Below are 25,152 nucleotides of genomic sequence, written 5' to 3'. Positions count from 1 at the left end.
TAAAGCTACTTGAATAAGACAAACTGACATGCTATATTAGGCGTTGGTGATCTTGCTTGTATTGAACAGGGGTGGAAAATTTATCATCCTCCAGATATTAGTGGATTTATTTTCCAGTACTCCTAGGCAGCGTAATGAATGATAATGAAAATTTCTGTCCGCTATCTGGAAGGCCACACATTTGTCTTTCCCAAAGCAGAAATAAGTAAGGCTCCTTCCACACAACTGAAAAAAATCCCACATTTTCTGCTTTGAACTGGAATATATGGCTGCATGGACTCAGATATTCCAGTTCAAAGCAGATATTGTGGGATTTTCTGTCTTGATGTTCTGGGTTATATGGCTGTGTGGAAGGGCCAAGACACATCCAAACATTTGTGTCGGTACATAAATCTGTATCTAATTGCCAAAAGTACTTGTACTATTGTGAGAGAAACTGTTATTCATATCCATCTTTAATTTGGAATATGGCATTTAAGAGGCCAAATGATATCAGAATATTAGATTTGGCTTATGAGGTTACTAGTTACTGAGCTGTAGCTTAGATGGACTTGCCCAACTTGCTGATATTTCTTCAGCACTGCAGTATGGGACTAGATTTAGTTGCAAAGTTTCTTGAAATATCTTATGAAAGATAAGGGAATTTGTTTTTTGAATTTTTGACTCTGCTATGGCAGAAGCATGGGATGTTGCAAAACAGGAATTAGTCGTGGCAATCACTTTGTATGTTTGATCGTTTTTAGAAAGAAAGACCCTGCAGTAGGTTTTCTTATTATATCAGAGGACTGCAGGACTTTGATAGAATCTTTCCTACAACTTTGTTTTCCCGGTTTTAGGAAGAAAAGCAATTAATAACAGAAATCATAGTCTTCTGTGTTTAGTGAACTGGAACTGATGCACAGCTCTCAGCTGGAGAAATGACTAGATGAGATGGACATTGTGAAAGAACTGTCACTGAGAACAGTTGTGCAGTAGAAAGATCAAACTGTTCTTTTTTAATCCGTTTGATCTTTGGTCAGGAAACTAAACAGTAGATTTAAAATCAAGGCTTCGTTCCTTAATTACAGATCTAACTTTTGTAGATTCCAGTTCATTAGAACAGAATAACTGTTGTCCATCGAGCTCAGTTTTGCCTCCATTAACCATCAGCTGCTCTTAAAGAGGGTTTTTTGCAGCTCTCTATGAAGATGTCAGGGTTGTCACTTTTACAACCTCTGCATGCAAAGCAAAATTCCTACTGACTGGTTGATTTTTCTCCACATTGGATCCAGGATTCCCATGAATGGACCTCTGGATATAAAGAGGACTGGACCTGGGATAGTGCAAAACAGTGTTGTATGGGGCTGGGGGATTGGAAGAAGTGCAGAGAACAGAGTGCAATCTGGCAAACTAGGGACTGGGCTAAGTAGGGCTTAAAGTAGTCCTAAGTAGGGCTTAAACCCTTGATTCAGTTGGTTGGGTTGGTGCTCAGAATTAAAGCTAGTCCCATGTAAATAGTACAGCATCAACAACTTTAAAGAAGTTGTCTGGATTATACACATCGTCTTTCCTTAATTGTTTTGTGTAGGAGACTGGACATATAGTACTATATATATGTTTGGACAGCGTTTTATGGAAACAAGCAAAATTGACCATTTTCTGAGTTGGATTTTTGAAAGTTTGTACTTAAAGCACTTGCTAATATTAACCAGGATTCCTCAATAAGAAAATACTGTGGCCAGTGTTTTGAAGGATCTTCATATATTGTCTCAGCTTTAAATCTGAAAAAATCAATTTTTGTTTGCCACAGGTGCGGAGTGACTGGTATGTGTATGCATTCCTGTCATCTTTACCTTGGGTGGGAAAGGAATTGTATGAGAAGAAGGATGCTGAAATGGACCGCATCTTGTCCAGTGTTGAAAGCTATCTGAAGTAAGAGAATTAGATAATATCCAGCCTTCTTCATTTGGTGTTAAAAGAGGAGAAAACACTTTCTAACATTCTAAAGTTGAACAACTTGCTGTTTCAATTGGACATGTTTATATGTGATATAATAATAATTTATTTATTTGAGTAGTCATATGACCATTTCGAAATACAACACGAGTAAAAAAAACAAGGCAAAAAGGTGAGGACAGCAGCTGACTTTCTATTTACAGTCGGAGTCTTATTTTCCTGGTTCTTCTTTCGGGAAATCTGCTCTTATTATTTATTTATTTATTTATTACTTGCACTTATTAACCGCCGCTCTCAGCCCGAAGGCGATTCGTGGCGGTGTACAAAAACATAGAAAAGACAATTTACACTGGATCAAGACAGCACAACAACATTCTACTACTACATAACATCTACTTATACTAAAAATCCGCTTCGTCTTATCATGGGGTCATCTTTTCTTGATAGCTTTCAGAATAAAAAGGCTTACTCTGATTATGATGGATCTTTCCTGTCCTTGCAAGAGGGATGTCAGAAGATAATTTATGTTGGGAGACATGCAGTTGGGTAATATTGGATGTAAATATCTGTCTCACAATTCAGTATATGCTGGACAGTTAATTAAGAAATGTTCAATATCTTCCAGTTTGTTCTCCCCAACTCATTATTTAGAACCACTATCCATGATGACTTTTGGTCACACTGGACTTGAACCTCTAGACATAGGCAAGGAAGTCTACTGGGATCCATAGAGTTTACTTTTGACTAGTAATTGAATTGTCTCATTAAGATTTGAGCTTTTACTAGGGGCATTCCTAGCTCCGCCCTTACTGCCACCATCAGCATTGTTCTGGAAAGTCCTAGGAGAGTCCGAAGCTGCTTAACTTGGAAGGCTTCGATCCTGACCAAATTGATGTGCCCCCAAATTTCAGCCCCAAATATAAGTGTTGGCATTATTTTTGTCTTAAAGACTTCCAAGGCAGGTCTGATTGTGCCTGGGTATCTATGATGGTTTATAAATGGAACCTGCTGCTTTTGTTGCTCTTTGTATACTATGAGTAATGTGGTTAGCCCAAGCACCAGATGAAGAGAACATAATACCTAGATATTTGTAGCAATTAATTTGTTCCAAATGTACCCATTTAGGGACCACGTGTACCGTTTTCTGTTTTTTCCAAAGACTATAATTTTGGATTTATCCTTGTTCATAGTGAGTGAATTTAGCTCATAGTACAAATTGAATTTTGCCAGTGATCTTCTCAGTCCCACTGGAGATGTTGCCATAATCACCATATCATCAGCATAAAGCAAGATGTTAATAGTTCTGGACAAAACTTTAGGGCCATGTAGACTGTCAGAAGATAACTGTTTTCATACGGCTAAATAAGACAATTGGAAATTATGGTTTGCAAATAAATACTGTTAAAACTGTGGCCTGTTGTAGGCATCAGGCTGTTTTGTAAGCCATGCAGCTTTTCCATGATTGCAGTGCAAGAACACTAAGGACATAATCCAGTTGGATGTTCTTCCATAAATTAAAACAGAAACTGCATAATAATGCTAATAAAATATTCTTGCTGAGGTCCTGCTTTGTAGAACTTATGCAAAAATGTTTTCTGCTGGATCGTGCCTTAGAACTTCATTATAACTTCATGGGTGACTTTTTGTTAAAAAAGTTAAGGTAATGTTGTCTTTAAATCTTAATTTTTAGCTCAGTGAATGTTTTTGAAAAAAGAAGGGCTTCATGTATAATTAAGGGCCAAGTGCAAGCTGCTTCAGCAGTCTTATCAGAAAAATCCAAAAATGTCACTGAAGGTGCTTTCCTACTTTAACTACAAGCCATGCCTATTTCAGGGAGACATACCCCACTACATTGAATAAATTTGCATAATTTTGTAGTTAAGAATAGAATGAATCACCTTTTGGTACAACGTGTTCCCTATTGTCAGACGGCGTCAGAAGATACATGTCTCCATGTTACAAGTTTGGTCAGCTGAGAAACCACATCCACAAGAAGAGGTAAATGGGGTTCTTTTTGTTAATGTATGCCACCACGCATCTGAAGAGCAATTTTGTATTAATTTTTACTTGACCAGCTAAAACTTGCTGAAAAAAAGGTGATGGTGGTGGTGATTGTTGTTATATGCCTTCAAACCACTTCCAACGCATGGCTGCCCTATCATGGGGTTTTCTTGGCAAGATTTGTCCAGTGAAGGTTTCCCTTGTTTTCCTTTGAGGCTGAAGAGTGACTTGTCCAAGTTAGTCCAATGGGTTTTCCATGGCTGAGCAGGGCTTTGAACTCTGTTCTCTAGAATCCTAATGCAAGTCTCAAAGCCCAGTACACTACAGTGCATATGTCATATTTTAAAATTGAAAATTAAGTTTGGAATTGCTACTATTCATTATTATTATTATTATTATTATTATTGTTATTATTATTATTATTATGCCTGAATGGCCATCATCTCTTGGGGTGCTTTAATTGTGCTTTCCCTGCATAAAGGCAGAATGAAGGGGGTTGGACTAGTTGGTCTTTAGTGGTCCCTTCCAATTCTTATTATTATTAATATTAATACTCCTGAATGGCCATCATCTGTTGGGGTGCTTTGATTGTGCTTTCCCTGTATAAAGGCAGAATGAAGGGGGTTGGACTAGTTGGCCTTTAGTGGTCTCGCCCAACTCTTATTATTATTAATATTAATACTTCTAAATGGCCATCATCTGTTGGGGTGCTTTGATTGTGCTTTCCCTGCATAAAGGCAGAATGAAGGGGGTTGGACTAGCTAATCTTTAGAGGTCCCTTCCAACTCTGTTATTATTATTAATATTAATATTATTAAAGCTGAATGGCTATCATCTGTCGTGGGTGTTTTGATTGTGCTTTCCCTGCATGAAGGCGACCATGAGTTGAACACCAGCCCACACTGTGATGCTGCAGCTGAAAAGGCCAATGCCATTCTAGGCTGCGTCAATAGGAGAAGCCTGAGAGAAAGTGAAAGGGAATGGATGTGAAACTTTACCTCAGCTGGTTTTTTAATTGATTTTAATGATAATTATTAAATGCTACTGTTTATTTTAACTTTATTTTAACTTATTGTACAATATTTAGTATTGTCTTTTGTTTAAAATTTTTATGGTTTTTTGTTTATATAGGCATTGAATGTCTGTCTGTTACTTTGTTGGAAGTCACCCTGAATCCCCATGGGAAGATAGGACAGGGAACAAATTATTATTATTATTATTATTATTATTAAGTTATTGCTGATACCATATTGTTTTTGTTGACCCTCCTTTTCTACTTACACAACTTGTTTACTGTTTTTCTTTGAAATACAGTAAATATTCAAAAATATGTAACCTACTGATTCCTTTATTTGGTATCTATTTTTATTTTTGAAATTTAACAGCAGCTGCATTTTCCACCCCCAGCTTATATGCGAGTCAATAAGTTTTCCCATTTTTTTGTGGTAAAATTAGGTATTTGAGTTGGCTTATACTCAAGTATATAGGGTACTTGCATCGTTTGGTAGAATAAGTGGCAGACACCCTAGGTGGGGGGGGGGGGGGCAATGGAAAATCTGTATGAAATATCTGGAAATGGCTACTTTTTATTTATCAGTACTTAGATTGCCTTTGGGCTCAGATTCAGAAGCTCAAGAAAGATCGCTGGCAAGAGAGGCATATCCCAAGACCATACCTTGCTTTTGACAACGTGCTCTGTGAAGCTCTGCAACACAACCTGCCTCCTTTTACGCCACCACCCCACACAAAAGACTCCATTTACCCAATGCCAAGAGTTATCTTCAGGATGTTTGATTACACCGATGATCCCGAGGTGAGTGATATGTGAGAATGAAGTGTGATTTCTCTCATAAGTCCAAGGTAAAACCTTCAGTTAAATTCATAGTGATCCTCTCACCAGTAGATGTGCCACACTGTATGTAAAATGTCTTACTCTGCTGAAACATTGATTTGGAAAGGAGAGTTTAAGTGTATCTGAGATTGAAATAGCTGCTTAGGCTAATGCAAAAAGGTTGGTGATAACTTTGTTGATTTTTTCCTTTTGATTAGTCTTCCTGCCTTTGTGTATTATATTTAATGTGTTATATATGTGTGTATAATATCACAATAGATTTTTAAAATGTTACATATGAGTGTGTTTTTGAAGACTCTGGTTAATTTTAGTTCAGTGGAACATTTATTTGGCCTAGGAAGCTGCTTACGAAAGGACAGCAACCTAAAGTCTACTTAAATAGAACTAATTGCTCAGTATTTTGGATTGTGACTTGCTCGATATCTGCATGTTAGATAGAAATACTCACAAACTGTGTCAATCCTTAGAGTTTACATTTAGGCCAAAGAACTAACAAATTCTGTCTCCATTTCTTTTATTAGGGTCCTGTAATGCCGGGTAGTCATTCTGTTGAGAGATTTGTAATAGAAGAAAATCTGCACTGCATCATAAAATCACACTGGAAGGAAAGAAAAACATGGTAAGAAATATTTGGCTATAAGGCCAGGCATGTCCTGGGAGTGTTAAAGAGTTTTAAACTTTATCTGACTTGACTTAATTAGTTTCCGATGTACTTACCCTTATCTAAATGAGATTGTATACATAGAGGGTGAAAAAATTGTCTTAATGGCCCTGTAAAATTGATCTGCTTAAAAAAACAGCTGGAGTTTTCAACCATCTGATGCAATGAAAGTATGAAAGGAAACATTCAGCAGATATATAAAATACATTTCACAGTAGTGCTCTTGTATGTACATATAATCCATATATTTGTGTTGGCTTTTTCCCAGCTATTATGTTAGCTATTATAAGTTTTATATCCTGATTATTCTTATTTATTGTTTTTGAGTTTATCTGATGTTTGTATGTTATCTGCATTGAATGTTTGCCTGTATTGGAAACCGCCCTGAGTCCCCTAGGGGAGATAGGACGGATTACAAATTATTATTATTAATAATAATTATTATTATTAATAATAATTATTATTAATTAATTAATAATAATAATAATAATAATAATTATTATTATTATTCTATGCTCAAAATAAATTTTAGAAGAACCGTAGGAGAAATACTTTTATAAACAAAAAGAAAGGATCAAAATGAAATACATTCTAAAGAAGGAAAGTCAGCTCAATTGAAGTAGAGAAGTATTGAAGCTTTCAAGCGGCTTCCTTTTGGACAAAAACCATCACAGATTTCCAAAAGGGACTAGTTAAGGTTATGGTGGGAGATACTTTGTGTAGATTGTTTTCAAAGATACAGTTAAACATAACTGAAAGATGGAGTAAGTATTTTTTAGAGTTGTGGTTGGTGTACTTTGTTGTAAGAAATGTTGTTTTACTAATTATTTCAACAAATTATATCAACATCCAGACATTTTTCTGGCCTTTCCATTTCTCTGTCAGATATATTCAATGCAGTTTTGTTGCTGATGGCACCTTGCTCTCTGCTTTCATTGCTTCAATCTCCAGTCCCCCCAGAAAGCATTTGATAAGCTCTGAACCTACCTTCCCTTTCTGGGCAGAGGGGAGAACAGTCCCCTCGCATAGTGTAATCTCTTTGAAAGTATGAGCCCACTGGATCTGTTCTCCAGAAGTGCGGGTTCAACTCAGCTTTAACTCTTCAGAACCCTTCCCTGTCCAAGCAGATAGAGAAGAAAGCCTCAAAGTTGCATTTATCAGTCCTCTTTTCCCATAATTTTCTTATGCTTAAGAAAATTGCATCATGTTGATGTTGAGTGGGTATCTCTGTATTAAAGCACCTTTCTACCTGGGGAACTGATGGCTGTATGAATGAGAGACAGAGGAGGGTCCTAGCCCACTCTCTTTTTGGGAGTCCAAAATTCAATCTACGTATTTCAGTATTGAACAAGCCCACTGTTCTCTTCACTCAAATATATACATTTATTGGGATTACCCTCCCTAACAATATAGCCACACAGATATTTAAATTCCCGATCAGTGACTAGGTCTGTCTTTTTCTCTAGTGCTGCCCAGTTACTAAGCTATCCTGGAAATAACAGGATCCCTTTGAACTACCACATAGTGGAAGTAAGTATTTTACATTGATCTATATGATGCTATTATTTCCTGGAGGTTTTTTTGGGTGCAGATCCAGTTGTGTCATTATGCTGTGCAAGATGCATTGTGCAAACGGACTTGATTTTTTGGAACCTGTAACACTGGAATCTTGTACCATTCCTCGCTATCATGTGGACAAGCTCTGTACATAAGCAGTTTGCCTTATTTTTTTAAATTTCTTTTGGTTATCTAGTTATCCTCTTTATAGAACTATGTGTTTTTGAGAAGTATTTAAATTAGAGAGGTTAGCAGCAGCAACAACATTGGTCATGCATAAGATGTAGAAGGCAATCCAGCATAAATGCAAAGGGTGGGAGTTTTCCTCCTCTGTCACATAATTGGATCTGAATCTGATATGTATAATCTTACTGCCAAGTAACAATGACTCCATCAGTGACATGTTACTATGAACATGCTGTTATGCTTCATCCTAACCTCTAGGAACAAGATTAGAAAAGTGCAACAAAACTTCTGCCTGCATACTTTACAAATATGAACAATTAAACAAGCAACAAGGCAACATGGCAATGCAGGTTGTGAGATTCTGAGAGCCGCAGTCAATAAAATAGCTCTGCATTTGTGTATACAGACAATCCCTTGGTTACAAACAAATAGGTTTTATTATTTATTTATTTATTTATTTGCTTTACTTCTATACCGCCTTTCTCAGCCGAAATGGCGACTCAAGGCGGTTTACATAGTAAAGATTAACACAACAACATCAAAAAGGCAATTAAAAGCACATTATACAAAACATATCAAGTCAAAAACAATCATTATCATAAACGTGCGCTTCAGCAAACAAATCAGAATCAGAATCCGTAATCATAATCCTTATACCAATTCCTATGTTCAGTTGTACCATCTTACTGTATTTCATTGCACTATTTAGCCAAACGCTAAACAGTTCTGTAGTTTTGTTCTTAAGCTGAATTTGTATTTTGATCGGAACAGGTACATTTTTCAAGTGTAATTCCAGTCCAAACAAAACAAAGTTTAGTTTTTGATAGTATAGGGAAGGGATAGCACCCCTGTAATGATTGTTTTGCTGTCTGTCCCTGTTCAGAAGAATTCACCTCTCTTTCTGTCCCTGTGATAATTGGATTTTGAGCAATTTTTCTTGTGGAAACAATGATTTGTGAGAAAGCTTCACTGGAGACATCTTTTCCCTATGATAACTTTTGCAGGAGTGAATTTCCCTTTCCTAGGGGTAGATTTCCTCTCACTTTCTGTAATCTCAAATCCGTTTGTAACTTAAGAGTCATTTGTAAGTCAGATGTTTGCAACTCTGGGACTGCCTGTAGTATGAAAGTGTGTGCATTCAGTGGTAGCAGGTGTATTTTCACAAAAGGATGTGACCATGTGCAGTGTTAAAAATATGCACTGATATATTCACAATACCTGTTGCTAACCTCTAGTTGCAATACCTGTTACATCAATGGAGTACAAACAAGATGGGAAAGGTTCAATACATCCTTCTCATTTCTTTCCACAGGTAATTTTCTCTGAGGTATTTCAGCTTCCTGTTCCACCCCACACTGAAGTCATGTACACAGCACTTCTTATTGAACTTTGTAAACTACAGCCTGGCTCTTTACCTCAAGTTGTATCCTTCTGAGGGTATTTTGTACTGATTTGGAAAAATGCACGGGATCTTTATTGTTTCCACCTGTCTTACAAAACAGTTGATTCCTTATGCGGATACTCTGAGTAATCTTCTAAAACAACACTAGCCAGCACACACTTTGGTCGTGCAAATGTTAGCCCTGTTTCTTGGTATATTTGACCTGCTAGTTCCAAAAATGGCATCTATTTTCTCCTATCAACACTAGTTTTTGAGATAACAGATGTCATCTATCAGTCTCCATCTGCTCACCCATAGGAAACTAAAGCTGATGTGGTCTAACCAATGCAATTTTCTGCACCCCAAATAAACCCAGGAACTGGCCTAAAAATCAAGAAAACAATAGTATTTTTTTGGCTGGAGTGTGTAATGTTCTAGTCACACACTTTTGCATGTATAGTTAATCTTGTTCATCGAGTAACAATAAGAAGCCAACCCAGAAACTTAATTGCGCACAGTAAAAGTAACTCAAGTAAGACACATTTTACTATCAACTGAACATTGGCATATTTAATATTTAAACCATTTCATACCTTAAGTGGAAATTTACAGCTTGCACAAGCAACAGAAATGTTATACATGCGCTTGGATACCATGAACACTACCTGTATAGATAGGTAAGTAAATGCAGTCGTGTCTAGATTTCTGAAGAATTTGTGAAACAGACTTCTTTATCTTATTTTAACCTGATGTAGCTGTCGAAGATACTGGTTTTACAGACTATTCTAGTTTTGAAGATGCCAAAGAGCATTTTTTCTTTATTTAGTAATGAACAGCATTACTAAATTTGGCTTCAAAAAGAATCAGAGGTAGCAAAATGTACACATTGTGTTATTATTTTGCATCATTTTTGGATCTTTTTGAAGCTTTAAAAATATACATGCAGTCCCTAAATTACAAACAAGATAGAGTCTGTAGGTTCATTCTTAAGTTGAATTTGCCTGTAAGCTGGAACAAGTCCAGCAAAAAGTGCACTCATAGTAATTTGGCCAAAAAAGGTGCACATTATAGTAACTGTTGATTATAATTCCTTTTTAAAAAAACACCAAAGCTTCGAGATCAATAGGAAGAAAAGGGAAAGGGGATTTGGAGAGACGATGGGAAGAACAAGGTTTGGAGAGAGATCAATAGGAAGGAAAGGGATGGAGAGATACAGACACGCTTTGGCTCAGTGCTAAGATTTCATGGCAGGGAGGGGAGAGGCCCATTCGTAACTATGAATTGTTCGCAGGATGTTCTTAACTCAGAGACTGCCTACAATTAGTATTTCAGCTGCAAACCTCAAAATATTATTGAATAATAATATCAATGAGAATCTGGCATCTAGAAAGGAGATCCCCAATAATTACTGGGAATTCCTTATTTGTTAAGCATTCTCTGATCCTTCAAACTTTGCAAACAATGTTTCTATGAAAATTTTCCCAAATAGATTGTGGCATTATATGTTATGTTACAAAGAATTGCTATGAAGGAGAGGTTACTGAAACTTTTTTTCTCCCCCACAAAGGTTCATTAATTGGTTTTCTCACCATCTGAGTAATTTTCAGTTCCGGTGGAGCTGGGAAGACTGGTAAGTATTTCTCTTCTACATCTATAATTGATTTTGTATGTGCTTTTGTATATACGTATTTTTTCTTTTCATTTCATTTCTGGTGAATTATAAGGTAGTTTTTGGGCGGGGGGGGGGGAGTGTCTAGTTTTTAAATGTAATTTTAATTGTATTTTAATTGCATTTGAACTTTTATACTCAACACAAATATGCAATTGTTTTTTAAATTTTTATATTCATATGTATATCCATTCATTTGTATTGTGCCACGTCACTGTTAGGTGCCTTGAATCCCTATGGGCAGAAGCAAATAAATAAAAATGAAGCAAATAAAATACATAATAACTAAATAAATTCCTTATCTCTATTCTCCAGTAAGCAGTGCAACTTAGTGTCATTACAAAACGTATATTCTTGCTTACTTGTGAAACTGGGAATACAGGTATCCCACAAATACAAATACATTTAGAGATTTTACTGTCATAATTTATAAACCATAATCATGTTAATTTTTGATTGCCATGGCTCTGACTTTGCAGATAACAAGGGAAGAACTCCAGTACACATGAACAAATATTAGAAAAAAAATTGAGTAACAACCATTGTATCATTTTGTTATCCAATGATAGGTCAGACTGTCTTTCTGAGGATCTTGATAAGCCCAGACCTAAGTTTGTAAGAGAAGTATTAGAAAAATGTATGAGGTGAGTAAAATTTCAGAACTGCAATTGATAAAATGCAATAAAGAGATAAAGAGTTAATTCCTGCTTACTGTGTTTGCTAAAGAGCATAGATACTGTGCATAAATATTTTATATAAACTATCAGCCCTGAATTTAAAGTCACTGTACCACTTCAGTGCCAAGATATTTTCTTTTTTCTTCCCATCCCTTCTGTAATGCTTGAAGCTACCACTAGATACTATGCCAGTTGGGAGGCTATTCTGTTTGGGGTGGGAGGAGCAATTAATCAAAATCTGTTTGTGTTTTCAGTATGGATTTGGGTTTTTAGATTGCTCTTTGCGTTCTTTTTTCTTGGAGGTACAGTAGGATCTTAGTATCCACTCAGGTTTGGTTCCAGTCCCTCTTGCTCCCCAAGATAACAAAGTCCATGGGTGTTCAAACCCCATTATAGACAATGACATAGTGTCCCTTATGCAAAACAGAAAAGTCAGTTTGTTCTTTGGGGGATGTTTGTCTGAATCCATGGACATATAGAACTGACTGTATAATGACTGGAATAAAAAATGGGCTGAGCAGAATCATAGAGTTGTAGGAGACCCCAAGGGCCATCCAATCAAACCCTCTGCTATGTAGGAAAAGCACAATCAAAGCACTACCGATATAGGACCATCCAGTCTCTCTTCTAAAATCTCCAAAGACGGAGCCTCCACTACACCCTAAGGCAGTGAGTTCTACTGTTGAACAGCTTTTAGAAACAGGAAGTTCTTCCTAAAGTTCAGGTAGAATATCTTTTCCTGTGATTTGAACCCATTGCTCCAAGTCCTCTCTTCCATGGCAGCTGAAAACAAGCCTGCTCCCTCTTCCTTATAACATCCTTTCAATAGAATCCTCATCAACCACTTTATTCGTACAGTAATTGCAGTTAGCATTGGCACTGAAGGGGGTTATTCTTTTGATAAAAATTACATCAATATATATATATATATCTTTTACTTGGGATGTTTCTTTTAATGTATTGTGATATTGCTGTCTATTTCAAGAAGTTAGAAGTAGGGGTGTGGGAACATATCCTTTTCAGCTAACACTATGAATTTGGGGTTATCAAGTTAATCCCAAAGCTTTCTATGCTCTTTGCTGATAAAATAAAATTCCTCCTGACTCCTGGAAGTGTGTACAATTATTGTTATTTTGCTAACACTTTCTCCAATATACACTTCACATTTGCAAGTTAATTTGATTATTCAAAATTGGATTATTCAAAGATTTGATATTCTTTCTAGGAATCTCTAGGTCCTCCAGTGCAATTCACTCATCAGCTTCCAGTGTAAGCTACCCATAGAGTTGTGCTTTAGAACCTAGAAATTCCTAGAGAATTATACTCTCAGGTAAAAAAAAGGAATTTTTCACTTTCACATGAGTATTGTGCCCCTAAACCCCACAAATGTGGAGATCTGGCTGTATTGATTTGCAGCACACTGAATCTCTGTATTTTAATAATTGAAAATCTGTCATCTTGCATTTCAGCTGGCATTAGTATTATGATCTTTAAAAAAGCACTAAAATTCTTTGGAGAGTGATTTTTTTTGAGCTTAGCATCACATTCTGCATCATGCAGAGACACAAATCAAATTTATGAATGTTTAACATTTGTCTATGAACTGTTCTGTTGTTTTGTTGTGTATTTTGTACTTTACTCAAAGTTTGAGATGGATTTTTTAAAAAGTTGGACATTTTGTTATTGAAGGCTTTCATGGCTGGAATCACTGGGTTGCTGTGAGTTTTCCGGGCTGTATGGCCATGTTCCAGAATTATTCTCTTCTGACGTTTTGCCCACATCTATAGCAGGCATCCTCAGAGGTTGTGAGATCTGATTTCATAACCTCTGAGGGTCTACCATAGATGTGAGTGAAACATCAGGAGAGAATGCTTCTGGAACATGGCCATACAGCCCAGAAAACTCATAACAACCCATGTTTGATATTATTGTGCCTGTAGTATTGTATCATGCTTGACCACTTTCTGCAAAATCTTGCTTTATTTTTTTTCCAGGCTTTCCTATCACCAGCGAATTATAGATATTGTCCCTCCTACTTTTTCAGTCCTAACACCTGCAAATCCAATATGTATTTATAAATATGGAGATGAAAGTAACAGTATGTATATAAATTATATGTTTGTGATATAATTTGTTTTTTTTTATACAAAAAAAATCAGCCAATTGGGTTTGCTGTCTTTTGAGACAAATACAGGTATACCTCAGTTAAGAAAGCCTCTGACAAAGTAGCTAACTTATACAAAGTGATATCTATGTCTGCCCAGACCCCTTTTCCCCTTAAGTCTAGCATGAAATTTTTAACATCAGTATTGGGGAGGGCTGGAGAAACACATACTTTGAGTATTGAGGTTACAACTCTGTCCGCAGTAAGCAGCGCAATATAGCTTGAGCACAGAAAAAAAATGGGATTCTTCTCTTGCCAACCTACTACTATAGATATGTGTCTCGGCTTACAGCAGGCAAGGTAAATGGTAGCTGCTACCAGAATCCCTTACTGAGCATGCATGAATACTAAATCAAAAAGAAAAGGGGGAAGACATTTGAGCCAACCATCCCCAGCATGCTAAAAAACATAGGCCTTTGAGTTTGGTCACACCATAGAGTCTGGTAGAAGAAGAAAAACATCATTCTTTTTGGGAAGAAGCCTTCGAATGGTCTCAAGAAGGTTCAAAATGACTTTCTTTACTTATGTGACACTTCCCCGACCTGGCTGTTTAATTTCACGTGTGCATGTTGTCAGTTTGGAGTAAAACATTTGCTGAAACATGTTGAACTGCTCTTCTTTTTTGTGGTGTAGGAACCTATCCCTGTTCTTTCCATGTTATTTCTGCTTCTGGTTCCAAATTTTCTGTAAAAGAAGTAATGCCTAGGAAAACACCGACTTCATTAACTGAGGTATACTTGTATTTGTTGCAGTTTGAAATGCAATTGTGTTCCCTTTGAAGGGAAGAAACATAACTTCTCTGAAGCCAGATGTTTAACCCATCTGTAGAGTGTGTAGTCTATCCCCACTGCTACTTAAACTGGGGATCCCCTTAGACTCAAAGTTGGGGTCATGAAAAATTTGGCAACAATAAAAGGTTTCTGAACACCCATTTAGAGAAATGTGTTAGCAACAATATGCAGTGTTTACATTGAACTCTGCAGCATATGCTTCAGCTGCACTCCGCAAACATGAAAATCAGCCTGTTGAGCAAGCCTTGTTATCGGTAAATGTTTGGTTTTTATGCCTATTTCATATACTTGTATATCTAGAGCAGTGGTTCTCAACCTGTGGGTCCCCAAATGTTTTGACCTTGAACTACCAGAAGTCCTAACAGCTGGCAAACTGGCTGGAATTTCTGGGAGTTGTAGGCCAACTCCCAGAAATTCTCAACAGGTTCTCAACCTGTGGGGACCCACAGGTTGAGAACCACTGATCTAGATTAACATTAAAATGGGTTGCAAAAGAAAACTTTCAGAACCTGTGGTCTTGCAGATATGATACCCAGCTGTGAATAGGGACCATATTTGCTTTGAATCTTGACTTTTTCATACAGTTGCTAGATCCCTATTTACAGTGTGGAGATAATGATATCAACCCATATATCAGGCTGCATTATAAATTACAGCAAAAATATGTGGAGCAATTTCCATAGTTCTGTTTAGTTACATTTGAACTTCCTCTTTTTTCAAAAAGCCCAGAACACCTAAAAACAACTCCTAGCAATCTGTAGTTTTTAAACACCTTTGTCTTGTTTGCACAGTATAATAATAATAATAATAATAATAATAATAATAGTTATTATTATTTCTTATCCACCTCTCCTCGTGGCTCGAGGTAGGTTTCAACATCGCTGAAAACACATAATCACCTAAAACATTTTATGAAATGTACATATTAGAACATATTTCTACAAAATACATATTATAATACACACAACAAAGATTAAACATAAGATGCAAGTTTAAAATTTGTGCCACTGACCCTTCAGGGCTGCTAGCTTTGTCACTTTCCTGCAGAATCTATGATCCAGTGGGAGATCAAGCAGTTTAACTGCCCCAGAAAACTGACAGACCTGGTTGTGCAAAGGCACCATGCGAGGTCATGTAACTTTTCAAACTAAAATCTAGATTGGTGGAAGAAAAGGGGGCGAATTTTGACTTGGAAGTTAGTTTTACTGGTATCCTGTCTTTGAAATCTTTCAACTCTGCTTTAAGAAAGAGTGGTATCCAATTTTTTGTGAGGATAATTGCTTCTCTCTCTTTCCTTTTTTGTAGAATCTCTGCCAGGATATAATGTTGCGCTGTGTCTAAACATTGCCATTAAAAATAAAGCCAGCAATGATGAAATCTTCACTATTCTGAAAGATGTGCCAAATCCTAATCAGGATGATGATGATGGTAAGAGTGTATATAACCTGAAGACGTCTTTCCACATTTCTGGTTACTTTTGTTCTCACCAAGATTGATTGATTTCAATTGTATCTTTAAATGAGCCAGCCAAAAGCTGTATTAAGCTATGTTTATGTAGATTTTTAGTCTTTATTTGCTCTTTCAAGTATCAAAGTGTGCTAGCTCAGTAACTGTATTCATACACTAGGGAATCTCTAGGCAGTAGATCTTTGACATAAGTAGTTATGCATTATATAGTATAAACATCTTGATGTCCAAGAGGAATTACTTTTATTTGTCCTCACTGAAATTGGAGAAAAGAAAAATCCATTATCAAATCTCTTCATGCCTTCACTCATAGTTGCTGTTAGCTAACAGGTATAGACATAAGAGTTGAATGAAAGCTTTTACTGGAGGTAGATCTATATGTAATTTTGTTGTGTTTTTTAGATGAAGGCTTCTCCTTTAATCCATTAAAAATAGAAGTATTTGTCCAGACAGTGCTGCATTTAGCTGCAAAGTCATTCAGTCACTCCTTCAGTGCTTTGGGAAAGTAAGTATGGCCACATTGCCCGTGTTTGTGTTTAATACATTACTTCTGTATCTCTTAAGAAAGAGGAACAAATTGAAACACTTACAATATCCTGATATCCAGTTTTTATCAATCAAGCATATAAATGGTTTTTTTCTCCAACATGTGGTCTGCTTGGACAACGGATAGCTTGGGGTCTTATATTACCTCTAGTCCTGTAATAGTTGTTATCCTTAAGACTCCGCTTTTTTAGTAAAAATGCAGAATTAAAACATCGCTAAATTGGTTAGCTCCTGTCACTACCCAGGCGTTTATGTTTTGAGAAAGCATTTCCTGTTGGATTCTTGGATTCTCCTCCATTCTGTTACATCCTGGGATCTGCTGTGTGTGAAGAAGTCTGCACCTGGGACTGATCCTAGGAGTTTGCTCTCACTTTTGAGGACTTTGGACCTGAGTGGGAATCCCCTGTGTTTACCTTCCAATAAATGGCCAGCTTCCTACCTCAATTATTGGGAGTTTCAGTCAAGGGAAGGCTGATAGTCAAGGACTGTTGGGTTACAACTCCCAGGGCCCTTCCACACAGCCCTATATCCCAAAATATCAAGGCATAAAATCCCACATTATTTGTTTTGAAATGGAATATATGGCAGTGTGGACTCAGATAACCCAGTTAAAATCAGATATTGTGGGATTTTCTGCCTTGATATTCTAGGATATAGGGCTGTGTGGAAGGACCCTCAGAAATCCCAGTCAGTTTACCGGCTGTTAGGATTACTGGGAGATAAAGGCCAAAACATCTGGGGGCCCACAGGTTGAAAACCACTGGGTTAAATAAAGTGACCCTTGTTTAATCCAACTTTCTCTGCGTGGTCTTGTTATTTTTATGCTTGGTCATCAATACATACCTGCACAGGTCATGATGCTGCAGGGGTCTCCCACTGTATGTTGTGCAGTGTGTGAAGATGCTACACTTGATAGAGGCAGGGCAAGAGGTTTCAAAGGCCTGACTGCCCTGTTGCGGGCACCAGGTCTTGTCAGATTATCTAATTTTCTTCCTACCTACCCTTCTTGGAAAATTCCTATTCATGGGTGATCCTTTCTCCACTGGCTCAGAATGGCACATAAGAGAACTTCCCATGAAGATCCATTTTAGCCATGGAGGAGAAGCCATCCAGACCCTCCCCAGGATGTAAAACAATTTCCCTTTCTCTGGAGACCTTCCTTTTCTCTTTTGTTATTTCTTGGCTTATTTCTTTTGTTATTTCTCTTTTGTTATTTCTTGGTAATGAACTGAGTAGGAGCCAGAGATTCAGTAGGAAATACAATTTTAAAACACTTCACCCCTTGCCTCTCCTGGAATGCAACAGGAGTTAACTCCTTTCATGGATGGCTCCTTCTCTTCTATATAATGTTTTCCAATGTGTAATTGTACCTGTGGTTGACTGGTGAGCTGTGGAGGGTCTCCCCAAATTTTGTTTCTAGCTCTCTCTAGAGTCTCTTCTGGTTACTGGCAAAGCATACAGTTCTTGCTACCTACTATTCCAAAACAAACAAACAAAATATTGGTTTCTCTGCTTTATAAAAACAGCATTGGTAAACTGAACCACACTCCTTCTTTCTCCCCAGCCTTGCTTTTCAACAGTTTGTGTTCAAGATGAATGCAGCCCTTTCTGGCAGCTATTGAATCTCACAGCATGGTCAAAGAAAAGAAAAGCAATATCCTTTAAATGAACAATCCTTAATTGCTGTTTTTCTGTTCCAATCAGATTTCGTGAAGTTTTCAAAACACTGGCGGAGAGTGATGAAGGGAAGCTTCATGTCCTCAGAGTCATGTATGAAGTATGGAAGAATCACCCACAGGTGATCATTTGTAGGGCTTCTCATTTCTTTATTCATTCATCATTTGCTTCTGAGATATGTGCATTTAAGCCACATTGGGATTTGGGTATATATGGTTAAATAATATTCCCAATCCTTTAAAAACCTGCCTAACATTCTAACATATGCTTGAAAGCAAAATTTTATTGTTTTAACACTTTCTAGATTAAAAAATTGGGGTTTCAAGGGCTGGGTTGTATCTGTGGTTTATTAATTATTATTTACTTTTAGGAGGTATATAGTGTTATCTGAATTGTCAACACTGTAAAATAGTTGAAGGAGGGAGACTAAGGATATAATGCTGTGTTTTGCCTTCCATGCGCTTTGTATTGCATGAATTACGATGGAGTTTTTACTGGGATCAATAGTTAAGGCTATCTTTCTTTCATTCGTTCATTCATTCTTTCTTTCTTAATGCTCTTGATCACAACAACAAACAAATGCCTCCTGGTAACATTCCATTTTTCTCATAATAGATGATTGCTGTCTTGGTGGATAAGATGATTCGCACACAGATTGTGGACTGTGCTGCTGTGGCAAACTGGATTTTCTCTTCTGAGCTGGCTCATGATTTCACAAGGTAAGTAAATATAAATCTCCCATCGCCATCTTTTCTAATGAACAACTCTGATTTGAAAGTACCTGGCAAAAAGTGAAAGTATTGGCACGAGACTATCTTTAACATTTTCAAAATAAAAATTTCTAGGCTGGGTTAGTCCTTCAAACAAAGATTCAGTGTCAACTTAAACATTTCCTGGTTTATTACTAAATACGAGGATTGGGAAAATGTTGCGAGAAGCTCACTCATTGCATTCATTTTATATGGTGGGGAGGGGAGTTGCTGCATTTTATTTCCTTCACCTAATTTCATTTAGGTCTGGAACAAGGCATTATTTAAACAGGAAATGAAGTTTATTTCTGCTCTACTTTCTAGATAAATGAAGTGCTCTCCTTGATCTGAAATAGCAGGGGAGAGAAACATAGAAGGGGAGAGAAATATAGCAAAGTAACGTTTTTTGGGCTATATTGATCTTTCAGAAAAAGCAACAAAGATTCAAAATCACCTTAAATATTCACTGGTTTATTATAGCATAAACTTAGTACAAGTAATTACTCAATAGAGTTTGCTATGCTTCTCTTTCCCCCGCTCTACCCTGCCCTGCCCTCCTTGCTATTTCAGACCAAGGAGAGGACTTCATTTATCCAGGAAGTGAAGCAGAAATCAACTTCATTTCCTGTCTAAATAAAGAAGTAAATGTGCCACATGGCTGAGATGTATAGTTTGGTTTTACGATTAGAACTTTTTCTTGAGCATGCACAAAGTTCAATCCTTTGTTCTCTTTTCAGCAGCTTGTGCCTGTGTGCATTCCTTTTCAGTAGTCCCCCCCCTCCCCCTTCCTGCTGAGCTCTCAAATTCCCGTCAAGGCCCTATCTCATTCTTCAGGTCATAAAGAGGACCTTTCACCCACTTTCATCTCCCTCAATTGCTTACCTATTACTCTTATGGTTAGTTTTGACTTTAGAGTAAGCTTTCTTTTTAACTCCTCCCATTTCCTCCCCTCCTTCTGTCTTTCCAACTTTCTTAACACTTCATGTTGCTGGCAATTCCCTACTTTTTCCTAGCTCTAACTCCAACAAGACCACTATGTCTCCCTGCACCAACTCCTTACAATATAATTCTGACAAGGTGAAAAATCTTGCCAGTACAGCACCACCACTGGTTTGAAACCACTGTCTTTAAGGTGCAAAGGGACTAACCAACTTTCCATCGAACTTTTTGGAAACTTGCATAAAGAGGGTTTTTTTAATAGTGAAGATTTTCTTTCATCCATCCCTTTTACCCAGCAGACTCCATATTTGTATAATAAAATATAAGATACATAGCCCTTACATATCTGAGCCTTCTTGATTTATCACAGAATTTCTGATGGACAAGAAGGCACAACCAGTTCCAACTTTATCAGATGTTCCTGTGTAATATGCATGGTGGCACACAAGGCTTTAGTGCCTGCTATTTTTGGAGAGAGATCTGGTTTACATCTAAAAACATCGCATACGAAGTGCTTTTTAAACTTGAAAGGAAGAGAGAACCAGTGATTCTACAAGTTTTGTAGCCATAGCATCCTGCGTATTGAAAGTTATCACCAGTTTCACAAGAGTACTGTATTTCATTGCATAGTAATTGCACCCCCATTTTTAGGATGGCAAAGTTGTTATTTTTGTGTTCCTACATAATAGTCATAGAGCAGTTGGGTCAGATTCTCCTTCCTTCCTTCCTTCCTTCCTTCCTTCCTTCCTTCCAAGGCAAGGGGCAAGGCAGTTTAAAAACTTAAGAAATGGAGGCCTCTGGAGCTCTGCTGTTCCCTCCTTTTTCCAAAGATTTTGTAAAGTGCCTTGTCTTTGGGGAAAGAAGGGTGTGATGGAAATCGTCCCTCCTCCTTCCTCCGAGTTTAAAAGCAGTTTTAAAGAAACTGAGCTGTTCATTTGAGGCTGGATCAACCCCCCTTTGGAAGAAGGTAGTTTTAAATAAAACCAAACCAACAGAAATTGAAGAATCAAAGGCAGATTTTTCCCCTTGTGTTATAGTCGCAACCCCCCCCCCCTTTTCAATAAAAAGGGGGATAAAAAGTGCAACTGTTATGCAGTTAAATACGACATATACTAGCCGTCTCCTTCCAGGTGTTGCTGTGGCCCAGTCTGGTGATCTCGAAAATAAAGGAATGAGAAAGTGTTTCTTTATGCTTGTGGATAAACAGTATTTCTTGCTGTTTCTTTGTCAGTGTTGATGTGGAGATTGTCTGGTTTGCCTACTCTGGAACATGCAACATATAATTGACCTTCTTTAGGGATTTCTTTCAAATCGAGGATACTATATCTGTGCATGTGTGAATTATATCTATATGTATGTATGTATGGCTAGATGGCTCTTTGTCAGGAGGACTTTGATTGCATTTTCTTGCCCTAGTGAAGGGAGATGGACTGGATGGCCTTAAGTATTTTCTGTTGGTCATGAGGATTCTGTGTGGGAAGTTTGCCCCAGTTCTGTCGTTTGTGAAATTCAGAATGCTTTTTGATTGTAGATGAACTATAAATCCCAGTAACTACAACTCCCAAATGTCAAGATCTATTTCCTCCAAACTCTATCTGTGTTTATATTTGGGCATATAAAATCTTTGTGCCAAGTTTGGTCCATCATTGGTTGAGTTGCATTCCAAGGATTTTTGGACTTCTCATTGTGATGTCTCTGTTTTTCCTGTATACATAAGATGTCACATGAAATGTCCTCAGACATTTTGGCCAATAGTTCTTAGCAAGCGACAAACCTTCTATATTAATAGAGACAATAGTTAGCAATGGCCTTGATAAAGATCTTTGGTGTTCATCCATTTGTGGAGGGGGAAAAAAAAGCCCTCCAATTTAAAATGTTTAAAAGCAATGCTTTTGGATTTGGAAATATTAGCCATTTACGAGAAACATTGCCCAACTGTATTTACTCAGTCTTCAAGGAGGCTCTTTCCTTGTCCCCCGAGCAGAACAGACAACTCTGCATCTGGATGCTTGTCCATTGTGCCCTGCCTCATGTACAGATTGTTGGAGGCTACAGACAATGCCGTTGCTATTTCCCGTGTTTGGTCAAAAGATATTTAACTGCCTGCACATCTTCTATTTTTATCAGTTTTATACTAATTTATGCAATGCTTTTGATACAAAATAAATATAAATTGTTTGAGTCCACAGTATTTTCTGGATGTACGTGAACTACAACTTCCAAACTCAAGGTCAATGCCCACCAAACCCTTCTAGTGTTTTCTGATAGTCATGGGAATCCTGTGTACCATGTTGTTCAATTCCATCATTCGTGGAGTTCAGAATGCTCTTTGATTGTAGGTTAATTATAAATCCCAGCAAGTACAACTCCCAATGACAAAATCAATTTTTTAGTGATGGTCACTCCTTGGGTTAGTAAGTGTCTTGTGGCCAAATTTGGTGGCAATTTGTCCAGTGTTTTTTGAGTTATGTTAATCCCACAAACGAACATTTCATCTTTATTTATATAGATACACACACATATCCATATACCCTATTTATACCTCGCCTTTCTCTACCCCAAAGGGGACTCAGAGCAGCTTATACAGAGGCAATTGTTCAATGTCTTAAAACACATGCAATTCCAAAACATTAAAGTTAAAATTAATATATATTAGACATTTAAAAGCATTACATTCCAAATTAAGGTTAAGTATATGTTGACTTGATATTTGAAACTAAAGGATGTTGCTTCTTTCTTCTAGATTTTATATCTGGGAAATCTTACACTCAACTATTCGTAAGATGAACAAACATGTGGTCATGATCCAAAAGGAACTAGAAGAGACCAAAGCAAGATTAGCCAAACAACACAAGCGTGTAAGTGGATTTTTGTGTTGTGTTACGCATTGATTTTGTGAACAGTAAATGCAGAAGTGCATGGCTCTGATTGACTTCATGAGCCTTGATTACTCATACTGGCTTCAAGTGGTCAGATACAACCTTGGTCCCTTGCTGAAGTGAGTAGGAGCAAATGGCTTATTAATGTCAGGAAAAGTACAGCTTGCTGCCTCTCATGGAATTTCTGTAACCACCAGAAACAGATTCTGCCTAAGATAGAAAGGGGAAAGAATGCACCATGGCTTTTGATTGGCATGATTGCACTTGGACTCACTCAAATGGTGGAATATCATTCTAGCGAGACAGTGATGATGATGACGACGATGATGACGATGATGACGACCAAAGCATCGACAGAGAAGATGGGCCCCTAGAAGAGCAGATAGAACGTTTGCAAGAAAAAGTTGAATCAGCTCAGAGTGAACAGAAAAACCTCTTCCTTGTAATATTCCAGGTAAAAAAACAGTACTCTTCGGCGACTAATAGAAGTTGGGTTGCTGACTGTGAGGAAGGCATAAATCTCTGCTAATCAAACTCCATAGAGGGGTAGTTCTCAACCTTTGGTCCTCCAGATATTTTTGTCTAAATTTCTCTGAATCCCTAATTATTCTAGCTGAGGATTCTGAGAGTCCAAAAACTTTAGAGAACCTGATTGAAAAACACAGCTCAGAAGTGTAATAGAATAATAGAAATTATTTGCACTTGGGAATTTGATCTGCAAAAAAGCGGCAGCCATTTCTGTATTCTATAGTAAACAGTGCTATACACGATGCTGTGTCTCAGATATCAGATATCTCCTTTTTGTGGAGCCCCCAATGGCACAGCCGATTAAACCGCACAGCTGCAGAACTTACTGACTGAAAGGTTGGCAGTTCGAATCCAGGGAGTGGGGTAAGCTCCCACTGTTAGCCCCAGCTTCTGCTAACCTAGCAATTCAAAACATGTAAATTTGAGTAGATCAATATGTACTGCTTTGGCAGGAAGGTAACAGCACTCAATGCAGTCATGCTGGCCACATGACCTAGGAGGTGTCTACAGACAACGCTGGCTCTTTAGCTTAGAAATGGAGATGCGCACCCCCACCCCCCGAGTTGGAGATCTATTTCTTTGTATTTTTAATTGCATATTTATCAATAATATTAATAATAATAATATACACGCACACACACACATATATATAAACAAATGCTGCATTTCCTTGCATATATGCAGTGGTTGTATCGAACTATGCCATTCTCTCCTCCCTTGCATACCGTTGGAGTGATTTCTCATCATTTGGGTTAGAGACAGTCATGCACAGTTCTGTTCCTTCCTATTACAATATTTTTCCATTCTTCCTTCTAGCAAAGTAGTTATTATTTCAAAATTCTATGGAAAAATTCTGACATATTAAATTACGAAGCCTTTTATAAAAACTTTTCTCATTTCTTTCTTTCTACAAAATTTAGAAATGGTTCCCAGTCTTTGATTTTAAAAAAATGGTATGTGTTTTCTTTGTTCATCATAGCCAGTTTATTCATTTCCTCTATTCCAAAATTTTTTACTATCCATTCTTCTTTTGGATTGTAACATCAGCTTCTGGAGCATGGCCATACAGCCTGGAAAACTCACAACAATCCATTCTTCTATTGTCAGATTGTCTGACTTCTTCCAATGTTGTGCATACAGCATCCATTCTGCAATAATCATGTAGTGAAGTCCTTTGTAGTTTAGTGATTTTGATTTGGCATTTCCAGTAAAAACATTTTAGGCTCTAATTGTATCTTTAATTTGATTTGATTACATTACCTCAAAATTCCCTTGCTTTTTTACCAGACCACCACATTTCTTTGTACAATATTTAAAAGATGCTGTTAACCCAATAGTTTCAACTTGTTCTTTCTCACCAGCGTTTCATCATGATTCTGACAGAGCACCTGGTGAGATGTGAAACAGGAGGGATTGATGTAATGACACCTTGGTATAAGAACTGTATAGAAAGACTGGAGCAGATTTTCTTGCAGGTGAGTTTCTGAGCTGTC

At 37.3% G+C, this 25,152-nt stretch overlaps 1 protein-coding gene across 1 annotated transcript in view; it reads left to right on the top strand.

The window, feature by feature from the left end:
- Positions 1 to 25,152, top strand: part of NCBP1 (nuclear cap binding protein subunit 1) — a 36,698-nt gene that overhangs the window by 9,088 nt on the left and 2,458 nt on the right. Inside the window, exons 6-22 of the mRNA XM_060763776.2 lie at positions 1,790 to 1,911; positions 3,864 to 3,933; positions 5,534 to 5,749; positions 6,310 to 6,407; positions 7,916 to 7,979; positions 9,505 to 9,615; positions 10,186 to 10,250; positions 11,141 to 11,203; positions 11,812 to 11,886; positions 13,914 to 14,017; positions 16,180 to 16,302; positions 16,744 to 16,846; positions 18,592 to 18,685; positions 19,180 to 19,283; positions 22,996 to 23,110; positions 23,430 to 23,585; positions 25,021 to 25,134. Of these exons, the coding sequence (XP_060619759.2) occupies positions 1,790 to 1,911; positions 3,864 to 3,933; positions 5,534 to 5,749; positions 6,310 to 6,407; positions 7,916 to 7,979; positions 9,505 to 9,615; positions 10,186 to 10,250; positions 11,141 to 11,203; positions 11,812 to 11,886; positions 13,914 to 14,017; positions 16,180 to 16,302; positions 16,744 to 16,846; positions 18,592 to 18,685; positions 19,180 to 19,283; positions 22,996 to 23,110; positions 23,430 to 23,585; positions 25,021 to 25,134 (1,797 nt within the window). The remainder of the gene's footprint in view (positions 1 to 1,789; positions 1,912 to 3,863; positions 3,934 to 5,533; positions 5,750 to 6,309; positions 6,408 to 7,915; positions 7,980 to 9,504; positions 9,616 to 10,185; positions 10,251 to 11,140; positions 11,204 to 11,811; positions 11,887 to 13,913; positions 14,018 to 16,179; positions 16,303 to 16,743; positions 16,847 to 18,591; positions 18,686 to 19,179; positions 19,284 to 22,995; positions 23,111 to 23,429; positions 23,586 to 25,020; positions 25,135 to 25,152) is intronic.

Source organism: Anolis sagrei, chromosome 2, assembly GCF_037176765.1.
Source record: "Anolis sagrei isolate rAnoSag1 chromosome 2, rAnoSag1.mat, whole genome shotgun sequence".
In the NCBI taxonomy this organism is placed as follows: Eukaryota; Metazoa; Chordata; class Lepidosauria; order Squamata; family Dactyloidae; genus Anolis; species Anolis sagrei.
The sequence above is the reverse complement of the archived record's forward strand: the minus strand, read 5'-3'. Positions and strand labels throughout refer to the sequence as shown.